Source organism: Clavelina lepadiformis, chromosome 8, assembly GCF_947623445.1.
Source record: "Clavelina lepadiformis chromosome 8, kaClaLepa1.1, whole genome shotgun sequence".
In the NCBI taxonomy this organism is placed as follows: domain Eukaryota; kingdom Metazoa; phylum Chordata; class Ascidiacea; order Aplousobranchia; family Clavelinidae; genus Clavelina; species Clavelina lepadiformis.
The window spans coordinates 15,726,337-15,749,881 of NC_135247.1; the positions used below are offsets into that span (position 1 = coordinate 15,726,337).

A 23,545-nucleotide genomic window follows, 5' to 3' on the forward strand; every position below is an offset into this window, starting at 1 on the left:
GCAGCACTTGTCTGAATACATTGACTATTTTGAAACTACTTGGATTGGACGATTGTGTCGCAGGAATCGTCGTCAACCTCTATTTCCTATCCGGTGTTGGAATGTTTTCCACCGGGTTCAAGATGACCTTCCAAGAACGAATAATAGCATTGAAGGATGGCACAATGCGTTCAGCAAGCGTGTCTCATTATCCCATCCGACGCTTCGAAGACTCGTCAAAAAAATTAAGCGGGAACAAGGTTCCAACGAAATGTTAATTGAGCAATTGAGTGCTGGAATCGATGGCCCACCTCGGAAGAAGCGCTACGACGCTGTCAACCAACGGCTGAAGAGCATAGTTGAAAATTATGACTCAACAAATATGGACATAAAAAGTTATCTTCGAGCAATTGCACACAACTTGTGATTAAATGAATGCGATTGAAATGTGCACTTCGTCAGTTGTCGTGCTTTTAACAGTGCATGTTGTCAGTTCTTTTAATAAATTGTCGTTCTTTTAACAGTGCATATCGTCAGTTGTTTCAATAAATTGTGGATCTTTTAACCCTATCCTAACCAGGCTCGCGAGTTTACTAAAAAAACTAGGTGTGGCCAACCCCGCACACACATTTGCAATCGTTAATTACTAGAAACCTATGCGTCGTAGACGATGAGATTATTACAGGTTAGTAGAAACATCATCTGGCTTCCTGTATACATCATAATTGTAAAACTAAAGAAAGTGAATTTAGTGTAAATTAGGTATTTCTAAAAGTGACACATTTCTATAAATTCTTCTTGTTACGCCGCGCCCCCGCTGTGAAAAGAGAACGAAAAAGAATAGTTAGTCAAGTTATTGGTGCGTAAATGAGTAATACGTTTCAATGCGGAGAGAGAGCAAAATTATATAAATATCACAATATCTCAAAAATTACAAAATCTAACTTTATCAAACAAACATGGACAGATAGCTGAACATCACAATGACCCATTGTTTCAATGTTTGAGAAACACGCAAAAATCTTGCTTGAACTGTCGGTTCGATAAAGTGTCGTTCGATCAACTGTCGTTTTGATTAACTGTCGGTTCGATAAAGTGTCGTTTGATCAACTTTCGGTTCGATAAAGTGTCTTTCGATCAACTGTCGTTTCGATCAGGTGTCGTTTCGATCAGGTGTCGTTCGATTAAGTGTCTTTCGATAAAGTGTCGTTCGATTAAGTGTCGTTCGATAAAGTGTCTTTCGATAAGGTGTCGGGTCACGTATTTGAAGGGTAAAAAGTTTCCCATTTTTACTAAAAGCATTCGCAGATAGCGTTATCGACAGTTAAGAACATTTACACCTTTTACTGCACCTTCAGTTATCCTACGAAGTGTTTAAACACATAAACTATATATAGAACTTTTTTCAATGTCATTGAAAACAGAGAAGTTTTGACGGTGAAGTTGCTGAAAGCAAAACGAGTGTATATGCTTATATTGCATATAGCACACACATGATTTTATTAAAACTAAATGGTTTCAAACATACTTTCGGCCCTTTACGAGCGCGATAACTTGTTTTGGAATTGATGTCAGGCTTATCATGCAAATCGACGATTCTACTGTATATATACAAAAGGCTTACATAGACGTACAGCGGGCATTATACTGACAACAACAATTGTATAGGTTGCTGGCTGCATATTTTACATTAAGCATGGCTGCATGTTATACATTACCAGTTTTACATTAGGTCTACAGCATGCAATGCACTGTATGCCCTAAAGGCATTATTAACATTGCGGTATAAAACTTTGAACGAATTGCACGAAAACAACAACTTGCAGAATACGAGCCTTTTGAATAATATTCGAGGTAAATTATACTGTACTAAAATTTGGTAATAACGCTCAAATTAACGTTAGCGTTTCTAACGGCATTAAAAGAAAGCTTATAGGACATTCCTTCGTCAACTCTAATCAAGATGACATAGGTCTACAGGCTACCACCAAAACCCGATACTGTAGCAAGCAGCGATGAAAATGACATTATGTCATTGCGTCATGTTCATCAACTAAAAAATGCAAATTTTCACCGTTCATTCCCAACTTATCACCGAGGAACATCCGCGACGGATTTAAAATTCGGGAACAGAATTAAATTCCCCAAAATAATCAGATTATAGTACACTACGTAAACCAATAGACGTAGTCTTTGATTCACTGCTGGAACAACAACAATCGCAAGTAATAAGCGAAGAACCAAAAACCAGACTTCTGCAGCTCAATCTACCAACACCGGTCATGTTACAATACCTTCAGAGATCACACAAACCTTGTCCACCTTCAGGAACAAACAAAAAATCCTCTACTCCAAGAAGATAACTTGGTTGCGAAACAAACAGATGACGCAAAACACAAACAGGCTACCTTTATCCAAGCAAAAACAAGCGCCATGAAACCCGTTACCGCAAACCGAAAGCCCTCGCAGCTTGACAAAAGAACCTTGAATTTGCCAGAACAATGATTATAAACAAATCCAACATGCTGTTCGATGGCAATGATCTTCTGCTTTAAGCAAATGGGTTTAATTTCGTACCCACTTCACGCTGGACCCACATCAAGTTGAAGCGATCGAATGGGTCAACGACCAATCCCAAATTAGAAGAATATATTGGGAAGATATCTTTCAAATGATCTTTCAAAATCAAAAACAGAACTTACCCGAAATGGTGATACCCAGAAAGCTACGTAATTCTAAGACATCCAGGCCAAATAGAAAGGATCTGGATGACGAGACTGTCGCTTACACAGGAATGGTGCAAACCAAACTCCGCAATTTGGGCCCCAAAGTTAATTTATCCTACTACAAACACAACAATTTACCACCTGAACAAAGCCTCAACTTATCAAACTCACGGAGTTGGTAAAAAAAACAGCAACATTGTACTCTGCCAATCAGACAAGAACGGAAAGATAATTATAGTTAAGATGATTATCTCCCGGAAAACAAGCAAAACACTATATTAAAGAACTACACAGTTTGAAAGTTATCGATAAGCAAATCATTTATCTCATTACTGGTCAAAACTTTAAAGACGGAAGATGGTAACAGTGCTGTAACCAAGTCACTTTTTTAGGACTCGAGTCAAGTCAATTCATTTGGGAAGTTGACTTAAGTCAAGTCGAGTCAAATTACTGATTGGATCAAGTCAAGTCAAGTCAGGTTAAAATATAATGCAAGTCAAATCAAGTCATGTCATTTGCTATCCCTTTAACCGATCGTTCGCAATGAAATCAAATGTCTGTAATTCAGTTGGTCAATAAATTAACAACTAAGATTTAATGACTTGATCAACTTACTTTCCGAGATTCGAGTCAAGTCAAGTCATTTCAAGCATTGACTCGAGTCAAGTCAAGTCAAGTAATTTAAAAACGTGACTCGAGTCATTACAACACTGATGGTAATTATCATCGCACCCAATACAATGCTGCCAAGTATTTTCACAACACACCGGCATAAGCATATCCTCTGTTCAAAACACACAAGTTATCTTGGGGAGAGCTGGGCAATACACCTGTACAAGATAAACCGGTACGCCTGCTCCAATCAGCGGGTAAAATCACGACAATAATAAAAATAAAATCAGAATTACGGCCTCTCTAGAGCCTAGAGTACGTAGGCCTATACTGCAGCCGATAAGTGTAAAATACTGCACCAGCAAAGCGAAAGAATGTTACAAAGATAGCCAACGTTATCTTCAGGAACTACGCACTTGAAAGCAGGTCGAAGGTAACACCACCATCCACAAAAACAAAATGCAAGACTCGTTTATCGTAGCAGCTGACGTTCAAAGTTTATATCGTAGCATTTCTCGAAACCTCATCAAAAAGGCAATCGGCAAACCGTGACCCGACACCTTATCGAAAGACACTTTATCGAACGACACTTAATCGAACGACACTTTATCGAAAGACACTTAATCGAACGACACCTGATCGAAACGACACCTGATCGAAACGACAGTTGATCGAAAGACACTTTATCGAACCGAAAGTTGATCAAACGACACTTTATCGAACCGACAGTTAATCAAAACGACAGTTGATCGAACGACACTTTATCGAACCGACAGTTCAAGCAAGATTTTTGCGTGTTTCTCAAACATTGAAACAATGGGTCATTGTGATGTTCAGCTATCTGTCCATGTTTGTTTGATAAAGTTAGATTTTGTAATTTTTGAGATATTGTGATATTTATATAATTTTGCTCTCTCTCCGCATTGAAACGTATTACTCATTTACGCACCAATAACTTGACTAACTATTCTTTTTCGTTCTCTTTTCACAGCGGGGGCGCGGCGTAACAAGAAGAATTTATAGAAATGTGTCACTTTTAGAAATACCTAATTTACACTAAATTCACTTTCTTTAGTTTTACAATTATGATGTATACAGGAAGCCAGATGATGTTTCTACTAACCTGTAATAATCTCATCGTCTACGACGCATAGGTTTCTAGTAATTAACGATTGCAAATGTGTGTGCGGGGTTGGCCACACCTAGTTTTTTTAGTAAACTCGCGAGCCTGGTTAGGATAGGGTTAAAAGATCCACAATTTATTGAAACAACTGACGATATGCACTGTTAAAAGAACGACAATTTATTAAAAGAACTGACAACATGCACTGTTAAAAGCACGACAACTGACGAAGTGCACATTTCAATCGCATTCATTTAATCACAAGTTGTGTGCAATTGCTCGAAGATAACTTTTTATGTCCATATTTGTTGAGTCATAATTTTCAACTATGCTCCTCAGACGTTGGTTGACAGCGTCGTAGCGCTTCTTCCGTGGTGGGCCATCGATTCCAGCACTCAATTGTTCAATTAACAATTCGTTGGAACCTTGTTCCTGCTTAATTTTTTTGACGAGTCTGCGAAGCGTCGGATGGGATATTGAGACACGCTTGCTGAACGCATTGTGCCATCCTTCAATGCTATTATTCGTTCGTGGAAGGTAATCTTGAACCCGGTGGAAGACATTCCAATATCATTATTAATATCATATTCCATTCCAATTCCAAATAGGCGCTGAAAATGCGTGATCTTAGCTTGCTTTTCGTGAATTTCATTGTTGAAAATATTTGTCCACATGTGTACGTGCTACCAAGCATCGAAGCCATTTATTTTGCGCTGTCGGTCAAGCTGGGATAAAGACCACTTTCAAGAAGCTACTTTGTGTAAAAGTCAGACAGCGACATGCCCCTTGCTATAAAATTTTGCCTTCAATTCCTTACTCTTTGTATCTATAATGACTAGTCTAGTCTACTGCAGGGCTTCTCAAACTTTTTTGTTCTGCGACCCCATTTTGAAAAAGATATTTCTTTGCGACCCCATTATGGGGACATTCACGTTAATGACATTAAAACGGGGTTAGTTCTTTTGTCTATTAAGACTAGGGTTAATTAGGATATCAATAATTTTTACTATCTGGATAACGGATATATCCGGATATTTCCATTTAGTTAACCGGTTAACCAGCTAATTACCACTAAACAAAACAGACCCAATTTGTTTCGGTTATTTTGGGCTTTATAATTCAATTACTGAAGTAGCAAAACAATATCGAAAGGAACATGAAAACAACAACAATGAAACATGAAATAAAGCAACGAATGAAAACAAGAAATAACAAACGAATAATCCTACCCTAATTAAGACTATAACAAAACAATACAAATGCACCCAATTCACGAATCATAAAATCGAATCCATAGGTTCCTTCAGAAACTAGTAACTAGGCTACTCTGAAATCATAATGCGAGTGGTAAGGTTACTTTTGGTCAGCACGTTACAGCAATGATAGCGTAACAATGTATCAATTGTTACGATGGGTTATATTTTATCGTTCGACATTTCACACCAACGGTTGCGGTCAATCCTTAAAAAACACATTTCTTGGAAATGGATAGCCTATTAACATGACAATAAAAATATTTAATAGCCTTTTTCCATGTGCACAGGCCGGGCTGGTTGTAAAGTCATCAAGGACCGCTTACATAACGGCCCTAAAATGCAGTCATTTCCATGTGATTATTTGAAAAACTTGGCCACTTCAGATTGACATCATGGCAAGACTACATCCTACCGGCACTAGACTAAATTAAACTATTTCATTACGACCCCAAAATTTCATTACGCGACCCCATTTGGGGTCGCGACCCATAGTTTGAGAAGCCCTGGTCTACTGTACAGACAATCTCGTACTTAGTAATTCTCGTGCGTATTCTTGTGATATCTTATTAATATGTGGGCGGGCCGGCCGCCATGCGAAATCGAACACTTTATGATACAAATATAAAATATAGATATAAAATATAAATCGTCAACTTTATGATATATACATCACAATTCATTAATGCACACCATTACAAAGACCGCACATCACAATGGCTCATTGTTTCAATGTTTGAGAAACACGCAAAAATCTTGCTTGAACTGTCGGTTCGATAAAGTGTCGTTCGATCAACTGTCGTTTTGATTAACTGTCGGTTCGATAAAGTGTCGTTCGATCAGCTGTCGGTTCGATAAAGTGTCGTTCGATCAACTGTCGGCTCGATTAACTGTCGTTCGATAAAGTGTCTTTCGATCAGCTGTCGTTTCGATCAGGTGTCGTTCGATAAAGTGTCTTTCGATAAAGTGTCTTTCGATAAGGTGTCATAGTACCTCGGCAAACTTATATTATTTATTAATGACACACAGGGGATTCACAGCGAAAGGCAGGTTTATTCTCACGACTTGATTCATGTTTTGTTTGGACAATGTCATACTACAACACAAAGATGGATTGTATAAACACAGAGGAAACATCGTCACTGGCGACAACTATTTCGTATCATTAGCCAACATTGGATTGTATTATATCATCGCATCTTTGCGGAACAGTCTTCAAAAAGCCAAATTGTTCAACAGATTTATCGATGACATCATCTGGCCATTATACAGCAAGGACAACACCAAAAACATCGATAATGCGAATGTGTACAGGATTTGGCTTACAACACCTTGAAAAGGAAAACTTGGTGTTTTGGACGTGCTCCATCACACTACCAAACAGTCTAGCTGTGGTTTCATTACCAAAGGTAACGTCAAGTTTACTGCCCAAGGTCGACTATTCCTAAATAATAAGTCACATCATCTGATTCATATTTTCAAGTCTATAATTTATGGGGGAGCGAAAAGACTCCGCAGGTTGAACGAAATTGACGCAGATTACACCGTCGCCTTCCAAAGGCTTAAGGAAAGTGCTTGGCATCAAATTTCCCAAGGAAACTAGTTTCAAAAGCCCTCTCAAACGTAAGTAAATGATCGAGGATAAACGACCAAAAACGACGATGTTAAGTGCAATGACACACCCAAAGTTACCTGGAATACGAGTTTCTCTGCGCTCCTACAACTCACCAAAAAGAAAACTCTCTTAAACCACATGCCACCGTGACTTACAAACGCCCTCGAACGTTGGGCAATATAAGTACTAATTACCGCGAGTTGGCGCACAATACAGTTCAAAACAAACAGAAGCTAGGCGTTTCTAAATCGTGTAGTAAATGTGCACTGTGGCAGACGTCAGACAAACAAGAGCAACTTTTCATGCAGACGAAATGCTCACAGATGGCTTTGGAAAAGCATGAATAATGATCATCACGATGGGAAAGCAGCTTCGAGAAGACGTTTTGAATATCAACACAAAATCTCTTTTCTCACCAAAGCAGACATGGCCAAGTGTTATAAGGTGACATTTTTAGAAAACCGTCAGAGGAGGCGTTTGAACGTTGATGAATTCAATTGGGTTGGTTATTTACTGTACACACCAACATCAATGTGCAAGACACTTTGCTGCTCAAGATAACATAATCTTGCCATTAGTGTTCTTCACGTGGCTTTGTGGTGTCTTGCGCTTCACACAACCTACAGTGTAGTACACTGTTTTTGCAAAACCGAATGCGCGCCGTTAGCCAGATGGATTGTTTTTCACCAGTTTCATATTTTAGATATTTTAGCCGTTTCAGATCCTACTGATTTTTTACATTTTTAGCTTTGTAGTTTTATACTTTGGTATAGTTTTCGCATAGTTTTGAAAACGGTTTTGCCTATTTTCAGAATTAGCATAATTTTATCCTTTATTAAAAAATAAGTTGAAAATGACGTCCGTCCTCCTTTAACATAACACTTCAGCGTTTAAATTTGCTTAGGTTTACCATACGTTCCGTTTCAGTCCGGTTTAAACGCCTTGGCCCAGCTTCCAGGTCGGTCAACTAAAAATTCCCAGTTTTGTGTTGTCTGTTCTTTGTTGCCTACATGGTGAAGATTGCTGCGAAAACTTATTTGTTATTTGTTTCGTTATGTTTGATATAAATGTTATTGTTACACCGCTTTTAGTGGGTAACTGGTACAGTATATTAGGTTAATTGTTAGCACATTTGGTAGTTCAGTAGCAGCATAGGCCAGTGGGAGATTTTCGTTTTGTAAAAGTTTTTTTCATGGTGTCTTTGATATACAGGTATCCAAAATAGAACCTTAGCAAACATAGCTACGCACTTCAAGTAACATATGAATCACACTTATCTGAAAAGCTTGCTGTTTGGCAGCGTCCCAGTTTGGAATCAAAAGAATATTGAATGCCTAAAATTACTTGTGAAAAGACAAAGTTACCTTATACTGTACTTGCGGCCGACCAAGTAACACACCACGAACTGATTTTATGCTATTTTAACAATTTTTGCCAAAAAACAGTTTTGTTTTATAGGCTACGGCATCATACCGACTTGTTGTAACACGCAAGTAGTGAATGTAAAGTGCTATAGCGCAATAAACGAAATATCAAAAATCGGACTGCACAAACGAAATAAATAAATTTTGCAAAAAACACGCTGACGCCGTCAGTCAAACCTTTTTCGTCTTCATTGTCGAAAATACACAGATAGACCAAACACAATCATCGTCACCATGTGGTTGCATATCTAGCTTGTCGCAAATATCGCACGACGCATGGCTTTGTATCAGGGGCGGGCAACTTCTTCGGTCGGCGGGCCTGATATGAGAAAATGAAGTACTTGGCGGGCCGGATTCCTGAATAGATTGGAACGCAGCTTTGTCTTATTAATGTTCATGGTCAAAAATGTTTGCTCACAAACGTATGTAGACCCGAACAGAACAAGTAGATTTATGGCTATCTTTCTCAGGTTGGCAAACTTGGACTTATTCAGTGACGCAATACAGGGATTGCGGCAGAATGTGGCCGCAGGCCACATTATCATGTAAGACCGGAAACTGTCTGCGGGCCGCTCAAAATCCCGTCGCGGGCCGGATCCGGCCCGCGGGCCGTATGTTGCCCACCCCTGCTTTGTATCAAAAGCTTCATAACGCTAGCAAGATGGTACACTACAAGACCGTTACTCCAAGTTATCTGAACTAAATATATTAAAGTGCTTTGAGTTATTTGCAATTGGTAAAATTGGCGCAAAACATCGTGGACTGTGTAGTTCGAAAATGGTTGCATAGATCAACTGATCGTAGACTTAAAACCCATACGAGAGAGACCATGACAGTCTGTGAGTTACGTGATACAGCACTTTGCAGTCACCAAGCGGTTTTGCACTTACAAGTAACGCATTTCATTACGGTCATTGTTACCGCTTGGTTAGTTCATTAGTTCACCAACTATAAGATCCATTTTACGACCGATTGCATGCTTTTTTCTTTTTACAATCCTATAATACGTGACCCGGGGAAGATTAACATCACTTGACGGTCGACTTTTCCTCGTTGATGTTGTCGGGTGAGACTGTTTTCTGCCCGTCTACAAATTATACGTATAACGAGGTCCATTTTTCTCTCACTTTCTTGTGCAAACTTTAAGGGCTACGTACTATGTGAGCTTATATGCTGAACCTTTGCACGCAATAGAGACGCAATAGGTTATTTTGTAAAGTTAATTTTCCTACGAATCGTATCATACAATATAGGCTACTTTTTTGTTACTGCCGTTTTAGCTATACACATTGCTTTAAAACGAATTTTAAAATAAAAATGTTTTAGGCGTTATCTTTTAAATAAAACTTTCAGGTGGCGTTTTTCATTATGGGTTTTTATGATATTTTTACTATTGTGGTTTTAAAAAATTAGTCTACATGTACATGAATTATTCTTACTTGTATACATGAGCACAACAAAAGTAAAATAACATTTATAGTCTATATAGAGTATATATATTTTTTCCAGCAGGAGTACAACTGACAAGAGATTTTTATTATTAAATGGCATTGGAATTGGTCGTCTGTTTGCAAAATGTCATAGCGGGTTCTTCTCCTTTGCGTCCACCCTGCTAACGCATTGCAGTAAACTTATATTCCTCTATCACACCCAATAGCATCAATTGCAGTAAGATCTTTGCCGATATGCATTGAGCGTTATCGGTGTTTACGAAATTTATCTTGTATCAAAGCTACCAAAAACATGAAGCGACTGCCTTCCGCAACTTAGTTATACCCATATATTATCACGACCACTGTAGGAGCTTCAATTGGTAAAACTTTAAGATCACCGCAGAAACTGCGAAAGTGTGTACGTGAGTGCGATGGAATCGGACCTAATAGCCAGTGATGGGCTAATTTTGGCAAATTGTTTTGCGCTTAATCATCAACATGTCTTCAAGCGGAAAATTTGCAGATAAATGTGACCCGATATGACGTGAAAAGACATGGATGTCAAGCACTCGTACGACCTTGAGTTGTTTGACCGGTTTAGAGGTAGGAAAAATTTAATTAACGTTTTATTGCTATTGCGTGACAATGAACAAAACAACCATGTACGTGAGTAATAGGAAAGTTGCTTCCGTTTAGGCAGCTCCTTTATCTAATTTCACGAATCATCGCCAACACTATTTTATTTGACAAGATACGAAATGCCACTTAATTAAACTCTCAGCACGCAGGGACATCACTCGTACAGCAAACACAACCAGTCAACCACTGCTTATTCTTATCTGCCCGATTAATAAATCGCACATATATCGCTTTTAAATATACTGTCAAGGGGTTTGGAATAAGCAATCAGCATCACTGTTACTGTGTTACTGTGTTCATTGTACTTGTTAGCTGTGCTCTGCGTGTATATACGTTTAATGCGATTGTGTGTTCTATGCGCTGGTTGCCAACTTATTGCGTATAACAGTGGTTCTCAATCTGTGCGTCGCGACGCTCTGGTGTGGTTTTCCACGGGCGTCGCACAATAATTCTGCTTTGTAGCGAACCTTATATCAACTCATAACAATATATAATCTCGTCGCACAATAATTTATTTTCTCCTGGCACATGAATTCGAATTCTCCCAAGATTCGATAAACTTTGCGAAAGCAAGGAAGCTCAAATATCACATTAAATGACATTTTTTTGTTTTTTTTTCTTTTTTGGACATTCTTATTTCTTTATTTGTTGTATCAATAAATACAACTTTGATAATAAGCGTCTTTATTAGATTCTTACCGTTGGTGCGTCGCAAGTCCAACAAACTTTTCTGAAGGCGTCGCAACGAAAAAAGTTTGAGAATCACTGGCGTGTAACGAAGGTGATGTACCGGTTGCATTGCCTCCATGGTTACTGAATCTTATTCAAACTGTCACCAAAGTGGTATACGAGGGGACCTAATACTAAAAGGATAATTGAGACATCGCTTAAGAGTAGAATGTAAATTCACGTTGAAACAATGTACGTAAAACACGTCATAATGATGAACATACACACCAGTTCACTACACTGCGCAACAGAAACCTTATAAGAACCATGCTTGGTTAATGTTTGGTCTAACCTAGGAATGGGCCGATACGAACCCAAACCCGAATAGATTCGCCGAATATCGCCTTTATGGATGATTCGGGCGAACACGAATATCAACAATGGCGAACCCGAATACAATATTACTTATCAATTTACTGACTTTCGTAAAAAATGATGATCTAGTTTCCCGACAATGCTAAACTAGAGTCAGCAGTACTTACAGGGAAGGTCGTTTTCCTAACGATTTTGCTTTTTCGATCGTTTTTTAAACACTATTTTTCGAAAGAAAGCGATTTGTTTATCGATTACGTCATTTTAGAAGCAAGACTTGACAACTTTTGGAGGAAATTTTTTTGTTTGGTTCTAATACGAATAGATTCGGGATTCGTTCGTGTCGACCTTCATGATATTCGGGTTCGCACGAACCCGAATAATCTTCCTCGCGGCACATCCGTACCACAAACGTCAAAAAGGTACGTGTATAAGTGTCTAAATGCAACGCGGTGGTTGCACATAAAATGAACTCATGAATTCAGCGTACAGCTTAATTGCAATACAGCAATGGTTTTGTTTTAGCAAAACATTTTCGTAACATTGCATTGTATTTCTTCATTCTTCCTACTTTAAAAAATATAAGCTGATATTTTCTCGGTTGTACAAGCAAACATCATATGCTGGTTTGCTTTAATCAAGGATTACATGTATGCAGCAAGATATGGAGATGATATTAATTAAAACTATAACAAGTTTTACGAATAAAATATGTTACCATCATTTAAAAATTTAATTTTAATTTTTGGCAGTCTGTTAAAATTTAATTCCATGTACAGGTAATATTAAAGGCTTGAAAAACAATTTATTTAACCACATTATTTGGTTTTTAATACTGTGTCGAAAATTTGATTCCACTTGCGTTACATTCTGTGTGTCAGAAAAGCGTTTGTATATCTAAGTTACTGACCGCGTTCCTCAGATCAAGAAGTTAAATAAGGTCGACATACAACGTAAGCTTTATTTTCCCCTCTTAATTAAGTTTAACAAATACTTGGAGAAATACTGTTTTGTTACATGAGATGTCATCGCATAATTTAATCGAAATTCAAAACTAGAAATTATCTCGCATTCACATGTTTGTCCGTAATCCGTATCAAGAAACTAAGCGACGTTTCCGTTATTATTAACTCTTAACATGTCGTTACAGGCTTCTTTTGTGTCGTTGTTATCTCATTGTCTGTTGCTGTTCACTTTATGTCTTTTAATTAACTAATCCTTGACGTTTTTTTGTAATATATGTTTTCTTGCCTTCTGTTTAGATCTTTCCTTTATCTAATGCGTTATCTAGGTTGTTCGAGAAGTTTGTTTTGTTTGGTTATTATGCTCCTATGGCCTATGCTAAATGTGCATATATGTGTATGTAAACAGATATTTATATTTGTGCCTAAATTTTCAGTTGGTGACGTGGTTTACTGCTATAAAATTTGGCATAGGACCTTGTTTTTAATTAAGGGCAAGTTTTTCCCGTAACATTAAAATCCTTTTGTGGTTTGCAGGCGTTTGCACTAGGAGTCAATGTGAGTTTGGCACTTCAGATCACAAACTGGCACAAAAACCGGCTATTTGTTAATGGTGAATGATTACGAGTGTTAAAGATTATTTTGGCCGCAAGTGGAAATATTACCGGAAATATTGTTTGGTCATTATTAAACTTAGAAGCAGCCTGGCAAGAATATTGAATAGTTATTGAAAAATAGGTAAGAAAAGTTGTTAGTAAAAGTAAGTATCCGTCGTAGGAACCGATAAATATATAGACCTGATCTCAAGCACCGAGACGTGTGCAAAAACTTATTATCGCACTTTTTGCGTTGAAAGTATAAGGTATCGCAAATATTAAGCCATGATATTTGTGTAATGTGTCGAACGGTACCATCATTAACATAACTACATTTTCATTTCATGGAAACACTCCTTGAAATGGTCTACTCCTTCAAACGGCCATGTTATATAAGCTTTGCTACTTGTTGTTGTACGTCTAAATGTCAATGTGCTAATTTCGTTTTGTGAAATACTTTAACGTCCTGCTCTGCTTTGCGTTTGTCCATTTCATACAAAATAAGAACAATTTATAGCATAAACGTAAAACAACCGATCAACAAAATAAATTACTGACGAAATAAGAGATGGTGTAAACTTGTTTTTCTAGATTTTTCAAACAATCTTATTCATGTACTCATATTGTTTGGACGCATAGGAATGAAACATCCTGTTATTTCTTTCATTAAACATTTTTGATTATTTTTATCTTCTGCAATTTGCAGTAATATTTTTATCAAAAGTCGCTTTTCTGAGTACTTTTAGCCACAATAACATCTTGGTAAGATAGAAGCCTCCAAAATAGATTTTAATACTCACGTTACTAAGTGGAAAACAAGTTTTGAGGATTAATAAACTACGCCCAGATTTTTGGCGGTTTATATGCTGATGTATTGGGCAAAAGCCGTAACAGATAGAAGTTGTCATTAGCAGGTAGCGATTATCGTCTGTTCAAAAGTTAGACATTCAACAACTGATGCGACGGGATTGCCATTGCTACTTTTAGGTGATGATGTGACAGCATGTAACATGATACTTGCAGTCACCTGTAAGATTAGTGATCGCCGCCTACGCTAAAACGCACATGCCTTCGGCAACATATATTGAGTAAGGTATGAAGTGTTGCAAGTTTTCCAGGTATCTCATGTAAGGCAAGTTCTCATAATTCATAATTCATTCCTTCTTATTTTAATTTAATCCAGAACCGACTTCACAAAAACATTAAATAGGCGTCTAAATGCTCATGTTGATAGTTACCGAGAGTTGTTGTTGTAGTAGTAGTAGTAGTAGTAGTCGTGGTTGTAGTTGTTGTTGGCGGTGTTGTTGTAGTTGGGGGCGTTGTTGTTGTTCTCCTCCTGTGCGATTTCTTCCTACCACCATGACGACCACGGACACGAAGACGTGGCGATGAAGGTGGAAAAGACACCTGTAAATCTTGTTAACGAAAAGTATGATGAGCATGGGAAGTAGGCCTATAAGCTTTAAATAGCATCCAAATTAAAGAATATCGTATATCATCTCGATATTATATGTGCATATATAACAGCATGTATTGTATATCAATATATAAAAACAAGTGTGCAAAAGGTTTGTTCTATTTCTATAACAAATATGAAAATTATAGAGCCCTACTTGATATCACCGACGGATGTGACACGCTGGTGTGTAATACTCTGCCGCGGGAGAAAGGAGGAGGTGGTCCTAATGCAGCTAATGCATATTTTGGGATTAGTTTCGATCTTACTTCGAATAATGTTTAAGAAATTTGCCTATTTTTTATTCTCTTACCTGCATTGCTCTGGTAACCGAAATATAGACGAGAAGCAGAGGGGAGTGGAAAATTGGCTACGAATCCTCTTCTTAACATTGGAAGTTGTGGCATAGGTACTGGTATTGGATCGTCGTCTTCCGGTTCGACCGGCTCTGATGTATCGTTCGGTTTTGTTGCGATCATCGACGTGAGTGATGTCACAAAGTTGTACTTTAGCGATAGGCGGAGTACTTCGTCTTCCATAGAAGAAACAGCGGCCTGTCGTTGAAAGTTAAACAGGAACTTTGTTGAAATTCTTTAGATTTCACTTTATACGAAACAACAACAAGACAAAATTTATGCAACTATGTTCTATACCTATACAGTGGTCTACACAGCTTATTACGTTATTGCAAACATATAGAAAGAGCAAACCTGGTCCGTTCCTTCCGCATAAGTTATATTTTTCTGGAAATCTTTAATAGTCAAGTAGGCCCAAAGTTTTTCCATGTCAAAGTTGTCATCGGAAAATGAATCTTCAAACAATGAACCTCTTGAAACCATCGTTATGTGACCATTGTTGGACCCGGCCTGTGTTATTCCAGAAAAATCTGCGTACAATTGTATATATTCAAATAATGAGTGTATAATCTGTACACTTGTACCTTACACAATTACATAGCCATGATATTGACGTCAGATGCGCTGTCATACAGTTTTCTCTATTATTATCGCTGCAAGCCTGTTTGATGCCGAAGTTTCTTGCAATATACATGTTTAATATTGTTGCCAAGGTTGTGGAACTAATAACGCAAAAAACCTGCCTTCAAATCCTGGTTCAACTTCGTGAAATTCAAGTTTCCCTGTCACCAGAATTTCAGATCCGTCAAAAAACGTGTCAAATCTTTTCAAACAAATAAAACAAAATAGCACAAAATAACTACACAAACTTACAACAAAAAAAGATTACAACAAAATAACCAATCGAAAACGTTGAGGAGTAGCCCAGTTTGACTTACTCTAGTTTGGTTGTTTGATTCACGTTGGCTCCTTTGTATTTCACAATGAGGTGAGTTAGCAAAGGAGAAGCAACCTCTTCATAGAAACCCTTTAATTGAAGAGCGGCCTTCGCATCTGCGGAAATCTTCCTGAAAAAGGAAAAAAAGGTTGTAAGCGATTCCAACATTAATACGCCAATTCTTGGTTATCAGTTTTCCATGAGCAAAGCAGCCGACAGCAGCAGCTATACCTCGAGATTCCTTTGTTTTCGATGGCTAATTTTTCCAGGAAGTTATGGTCGACGTCATAACCAAATCCAAGACAGAACAAAGAATATCTTCCTCTAATGCGTGTCTTTACGTCATCACGTATGGACTTAAGGTTGGTTTGACCTGCAAACAAGTCAAAAATTAAACGGGTATTATAATACTGGTTACCATTTAATCTGATTAGCGTGGTTCCATCCATTAATTAGGGTGTGAGTTCAAATAGATGAAAAATGTCGAAATAACTTCCATGACGCATTTCAGTAACGAGTAAAATACAAACATCAACAAGCAATAACTTGCACAAATATGACCACAGACAAGAAAAAGGTATAAATTCAAAAGCTAATAATTGTTCTGAACATTTAATAAAAAAAAATTTCTAACCTGAGGTCGGTTGCCCATCGGTCAGTAGTATCAGCATAGACGCTTGTTCCAGAGTATTAGCCTGATCGTGAGTTATCATTTCCAATAAAGATACTCCTTGTATCGTTGCGTCGTATAAATTGGTTCCTGTAATATTTTGTACAAACGTGGTTAGTTAATAATATGCCAGAGATACGCAGCTAATTGATAGTTTACTAACATTCCTATGACAAGCATTTTTACCGTTTTTATCTCAGTTATCAAGCGATTTGGGAACAAGTTAGCGATGAAAGCCAAAAAAATATCAGTTACGTATAATTATTTCCGTAATAGCGCAGGTTTGTGAGCAGCATTATAACATAAAATCTTTAAATCAAAATATTCCAGTAGTCAACTACTAATTATCCCCGCTGAGAAACCTTTTAACTTACTTACCGCCACCGGCTCGAATACCACTAATGTATGATTTTGCTCGTAACACATTTTCAGGCGTCACGTCCATCATTTCGTTTGGTTGCCATTGCTGCACATTCGATTCAAAAAGTATAATATTAAACCTGCAAGAGACGATGTATAAATTGAAGAAATTATATCATCAAAGGAGTGCGTGGTTGAGAAAGGCGGCTGGATTATAAGAAAACGAACCGACAAGTTTCCTTAATAACGGTTAGATGAAGGTGTAACTTATAGTGCATAGGTTGTATATGTTGTAAACAAATTAAAAAACACAATAAACCAAAATTACAAACGAAGGTTCAAACAGTAAATCAAACTTTAACTAGAATCTGTGACAAATCTCTTACTTGTCTTTGGGACCAAGATCGCTAATAATAGTTGAAAGAGCTTGTTTAGTTTGTCTGATCTTCTGCCCACTCATGGAACCACTTTTATCAATGATAAAAACGATGTTCTTCGGAATGACGGGAAGATTAGTCGGAGCAAGAAAGTGAACAAAGTATCCGTCTTTTACCAAGATCTCTCCGCCCAGCTCTTCTCGCGTGACGTCATAAACAACTTCGAAGGAAAGGTCGCTTCTTTGAAGAGCTCGTTGTTGTTCAACGGAGGGCTCGTATCTGCGCATGATGAATTAGAAAATTAAATTACACACTTTTAAAACTTTACCATAAAGATGGTAATTAGTTAGTTTATTGAATGTCACTTATTATGTAAAAAACTCCGCAGCCAAAAGGGAGAATTTTTTTAGTTTTTGTTAAAATGAAAACAATTGAAATGAAGTTGATATAATTTAGCAGTTGGTAAGTTATAATTCCAAGTCAGTATACCTCCCGATTTTACTACAATATCATATTATTTGCAGCATTATTGAAAATGACTTTTAAACTATTCATAATACTTAAACAAGCAGCATAAAACCGTCCGAAAGCAGTTGAAACTGCAAAGATTAAGTTTAAATGGTCAACATGTCACTTACAGGACAAAAGCTTGCGTCTTGCTTCTTCGAGTGGACACACCTGATTGGCCGTCGAGCATATCTGGGTGCGAACTTCGTATTGTTTCTTTAGATGGGGGATTCACCTGAAGCATCTCGATGCCGATTGGTTCACTGATGAGGACTTCTATTCTCACATCCTCCACGACCTGGTTAAACAAATTAAAATAGAGCTTCAGACCATAACTGTCGGAAAAATCTTATTTCAAGCAAACTTATTACTTTATTTCAAGGAAATTCATAAAACAAAATGTGTATCTTATCGAACCTAACTAGAGCTGTGGCTAAAACACGTTGCTTGTTGTGAAAAATAGACATCATAGGTGAAGAACAAATTTGGGTAATTTATTAAAGTTAGTTATTTACCGGAAAAAATGAGATTACAGCTAGGTTACAAGAAAGAAGAAAATGAAAGTTAACATTAGATAAATAATAATTGAGTCAGAGTGTATAACATGGGTAAACAAAAGTGATTCGAACAAGCTTTGCTTTGATAAAATCGTGACAACCAATGTGTAGTGTAACAAAAGGTTTTGTTAATAGATCGGCCATTGTTTGTTAGCCCATTTTCGTTTGTTTTCAAAATTCGGTGGTTACATAATTATTTTTGCTACAAGTTAAACATATAGTTATATATATATATATAGTTATACTTCATGCATTGTACAGTTTTGAACATCTTTTTCGCTTTTAAAAACACTTTACCTGTCCGGGGTTGGCATAAATCACGTGATTGTAAACGCCCAATCGTCGTCGCAAAAGTTCCTGATAGTCGAGCTTAAACGTGACCGAGCCACCAGGTTCGACATTTACCGACACGTCAAAAGTTTGTAATTCATCCACTTTAGCTTCAACTAAACCTGCAGTGTCACCCTGCCGATAAAACACACATGCGCTCAGAGGAGATGAAATCCACGCAATTGTGACGCAATACATAACCGCTTTTCAACGTTATTTGCTGCAGTGAAGTTTTACTTTAGTTCCAGAGAACATTAAAATGTTAAGACGCGCTTCAAATATTAATCAACTCTTGACTTATGTAACCGTCATTTTACCCGCCTCACAGCTTTCCTGTACTCCTCTCGGGCTTCCTGTTTTCCTTTGACCACACCGACGTAAACCACTGAGTCAATTTCCCTACATATAACGAAGTTTTACTTGAATTTTAGTCGTCAATACAATTTCAGAAATCTATCTTGGCATTGAGAATACGTCACATATTATTGTGTTGAAAGCAATGCAACTACCTAAAAATAACTTTGAAATTTATGATGCTATAATCTGATGACTAAAATGAAATCAGATTTAGCACAGAAAAAAAAACATTACAGAATGTAGCTATACAGATATACCTACATGGAAAAGTTTGATATAAAGGCAGTCTTAGGAAGTCTGACTTGCACTCCAACTTCAGCGGCGTGGTCGCCTTCGTTTCGTACGACGCTGGTCACTGTTACTCTACTGTACCTTGCTGTCACTCGGGATACTACATGAAAGCTTTCGATCCTAGCAGGACCATTTGGTGACTGTGACCTTCGTAGTCGATGTAGAGGAATGGATTCCTAGAAAGCAAAATTTTTAACTTACAAAATGAACGTAAATTTAACGATAACTAATATCAAGTTTGTCGCGCACCAACAGCAGTAACACGATTGAACAGAGTTTACGAAACAACTAAATTTTGTTTGTTACCACGACTTTCGTAAAAGAATTTTTAATTATCATTTTTAATATTTCTCACAAAATGAGAATTCGAATAAACTTAGCAACATATCACTCGTACCTGTTTCGAAGTTTTTAAGTAAAACGATCTTCCATCGATTTTGGTCATCATCGCAAAGATGACAAGAATGAACGAAAACGAAGAACAACACACATCATGAAAATTTTTCCGCTCACTTGCTACAATTACTTTCGTAACGTGCTTTTTAAATTGCTCGAACACCAAACCCAAAAGCGATCCAGACCAAGTAATTACCGAACAACTGATTGCAACGCTAATCGTTTGACAGCTGCAATAACTGAACGACTATTAAGCGATTTGCGCACGCTCGTTTATAAGTACGAGTGCAAGTGCGAGTAACTTTTTCTCGTCCACGTATAAAGTGCGTCGTAAATAAGTTTCACCATGAGGAGAAACGTCTTTTGGTTTACAGTCTGACTGACTATAGACGCACACACACTTTTACATGCACATTTGCAGCAGCGCGCCAAACTCCTACCAACAACACACAATACCGTGAAAAGATAAGGTAGGTGAGAAGTGCTGAGCCGCAAATACCATATATTTTGCATTCAATATCCGTTTTCTAATGTCTTTCGGAACAGGTGATATTATTTGTTGTTGATTTAAAAAAATTATCGTATCGTTTTTTCTTTGCCATTGATTGTGGGAAGCGAAAAAGATGGTGCTAAAACATGGTTCGGTAGGTTATTCCTAAACAACGACAATTTTATCACAGTCAAAGGAACGGATATGCTGCAAACGCATTGCAGCAACTATGCCACAGGGACCCTGTTTTGACGGCTTCTTTATAACTGTCTTGTCTGCTAGCCAGATTATAATTTTGAAATTAGATAAGAAAAAACTACGTTCCAACTTATACTTAATGTTGGTGCGGTTTTAAAACGCAAGAAAAACATCGCTGGGGGAAACACGTTCGATGAACTCTGTCGTGTTTTTCCGCACTTTCTTCCGGTTTAGAGCATGTTTTCTGTCTGCGGTGGTAGCAGGAGCTCGAACTGGTGATAATGACGTAAACGATTTGCGGCCAGTTATTGCTGACGGACGTGAGAAGGGTGCTGTGGCGTTGTTGTTTTCAACATATAACAGAAGGATGTGCGTGGAAATGGAAGTTTTGTAAAACTGTACCGTTCTTCGCTATGACAAACAAATGAGTCAAAAAATTCAACAAGAAATTACTAAATATTTTCTTTCTACCTCGCCGGCCTGATTGATAAAGCTGCGATACTTTCGTTGCAACAAAAATTAGTTTTCGTGAACGAGAAATATGGCGTGATATATACGGTCGCAACCGGATAAGTGGTCCAACCACTGCTGCTGTTGAAGCAAGAATCACTCAATATCTATAACGACAAGGTTCTATTTGAAGGGTAAAAAGTTTCCCATTTTTACTAAAAGCATTCGCAGATAGCGTTATCGACAGTTAAGAACATTTACACCTTTTACTGCACCTTCAGTTATCCTACGAAGTGTTTAAACACATAAACTATATATAGAACTTTTTTCAATGTCATTGAAAACAGAGAAGTTTTGACGGTGAAGTTGCTGAAAGCAAAACGAGTGTATATGCTTATATTGCATATAGCACACACATGATTTTATTAAAACTAAATGGTTTCAAACATACTTTCGGCCCTTTACGAGCGCGATAACTTGTTTTTGAATTGATGTCAGGCTTATCATGCAAATCGACGGTTCTACTGTATATATACAAAAGGCTTACATAGACGTACAGCGGGCATTATACTGACAACAACAATTGTATAGGTTGCTGGCTGCATATTTTACATTAAGCATGGCTGCATGTTATACATTACCAGTTTTACATTAGGTCTACTGCATGCAATGCACTGTATGCCCTAAAGGCATTATTAACATTGCGGTATAAAACTTTGAACGAATTGCACGAAAACAACAACTTGCAGAATACGAGCCTTTTGAATAATATTCGAGGTAAATTATACTGTACTAAAATTTGGTAATAACGCTCAAATTAACGTTAGCGTTTCTAACGGCATTAAAAGAAAGCTTATAGGACATTCCTTCGTCAACTCTAATCAAGATGACATAGGTCTACAGGCTACCACCAAAACCCGATACTGTAGCAAGCAGCGATGAAAATGACATTATGTCATTGCGTCATGTTCATCAACTAAAAAATGCAAATTTTCACCGTTCATTCCCAACTTATCACCGAGGAACATCCGCGACGGATTTAAAATTCGGGAACAGAATTAAATTCCCCAAAATAATCAGATTATAGTACACTACGTAAACCAATAGACGTAGTCTTTGATTCACTGCTGGAACAACAACAATCGCAAGTAATAAGCGAAGAACCAAAAACCAGACTTCTGCAGCTCAATCTACCAACACCGGTCATGTTACAATACCTTCAGAGATCACACAAACCTTGTCCACCTTCAGGACCAAACAAAAAATCCTCTACTCCAAGAAGATAACTTGGTTGCGAAACAAACAGATGACGCAAAACACAAACAGGCTACCTTTATCCAAGCAAAAACAAGCGCCATGAAACCCGTTACCGCAAACCGAAAGCCCTCGCAGCTTGACAAAAGAACCTTGAATTTGCCAGAACAATGATTATAAACAAATCCAACATGCTGTTCGATGGCAATGATCTTCTGCTTTAAGCAAATGGGTTTAATTTCGTACCCACTTCACGCTGGACCCACATCAAGTTGAAGCGATCGAATGGGTCAACGACCAATCCCAAATTAGAAGAATATATTGGGAAGATATCTTTCAAATGATCTTTCAAAATCAAAAACAGAACTTACCCGAAATGGTGATACCCAGAAAGCTACGTAATTCTAAGACATCCAGGCCAAATAGAAAGGATCTGGATGACGAGACTGTCGCTTACACAGGAATGGTGCAAACCAAACTCCGCAATTTGGGCCCCAAAGTTAATTTATCCTACTACAAACACAACAATTTACCACCTGAACAAAGCCTCAACTTATCAAACTCACGGAGTTGGTAAAAAAAACAGCAACATTGTACTCTGCCAATCAGACAAGAACGGAAAGATAATTATAGTTAAGATGATTATCTCCCGGAAAACAAGCAAAACACTATATTAAAGAACTACACAGTTTGAAAGTTATCGATAAGCAAATCATTTATCTCATTACTGGTCAAAACTTTAAAGACGGAAGATGGTAACAGTGCTGTAACCAAGTCACTTTTTTAGGACTCGAGTCAAGTCAATTCATTTGGGAAGTTGACTTAAGTCAAGTCGAGTCAAATTACTGATTGGATCAAGTTAAGTCAAGTCAGGTTAAAATATAATGCAAGTCAAATCAAGCCATGTCATTGGCTATACCTTTAACCGATCATTCGCAATGAAATCAAATGTCTGTAATTCAGTTGGTCAATAAATTAACAACTAAGATTTAATGACTTGATCAACTTACTTTCCGAGATTCGAGTCAAGTCAAGTCATTTCAAGCATTGACTCGAGTCAAGTCAAGTCAAGTAATTTAAAAACGTGACTCGAGTCATTACAACACTGATGGTAATTATCATCGCACCCAATACAATGCTGCCAAGTATTTTCACA

At 37.6% G+C, this 23,545-nt stretch overlaps 1 protein-coding gene across 2 annotated transcripts; it reads right to left on the bottom strand.

Moving 5' to 3' along the window:
* Nucleotides 1–8,946: 8,946 nt before the first annotated feature.
* Nucleotides 8,947–21,627, bottom strand: LOC143468293 (inter-alpha-trypsin inhibitor heavy chain H4-like). Of its 2 annotated transcripts, none has more exons than XM_076965416.1 (16): nt 19,999–21,627; nt 19,572–19,777; nt 19,271–19,352; nt 18,921–19,088; nt 18,198–18,364; nt 17,569–17,838; nt 17,201–17,322; nt 16,787–16,912; nt 16,384–16,525; nt 16,154–16,282; nt 15,959–16,038; nt 15,570–15,745; nt 15,173–15,413; nt 15,017–15,094; nt 14,642–14,818; nt 8,947–9,089 (listed from the first exon to the last, which is right to left on the bottom strand). In XM_076965416.1, exons 1-16 carry the CDS (start codon nt 20,047–20,049, stop codon nt 8,962–8,964), a joined length of 2,343 nt encoding a protein of 780 aa, XP_076821531.1. In that variant the 5' UTR covers nt 20,050–21,627; the 3' UTR covers nt 8,947–8,961. The 2 variants fall into 2 exon arrangements, with proteins under 2 accessions (XP_076821531.1, XP_076821532.1); XM_076965417.1 differs by lacking the exon at nt 8,947–9,089 and adding an exon at nt 9,393–11,667 and having other exon boundaries at nt 19,999–21,620.
* Nucleotides 21,628–23,545: the final 1,918 nt, after the last annotated feature.

What these genes read in the sequence shown, in the direction of transcription:
- LOC143468293 (XM_076965416.1), bottom strand. Translation starts at nt 20,049, where the DNA reads ATGATGACCAAAATCGATGGAAGATCGTTTTACTTAAAAACTTCGAAA. An exon ending in ACAGGAAAGCTGTGAGGCGG is followed by an intron (nt 19,089 to 19,270) that starts GTAAAATGACGG and finishes TTTTATCGGCAG; the next exon opens with GGTGACACTGCAGGTTTAGT. An exon ending in GAAAACAAAGGAATCTCGAG is followed by an intron (nt 16,283 to 16,383) that starts GTATAGCTGCTG and finishes TTCCTTTTTCAG; the next exon opens with GAAGATTTCCGCAGATGCGA.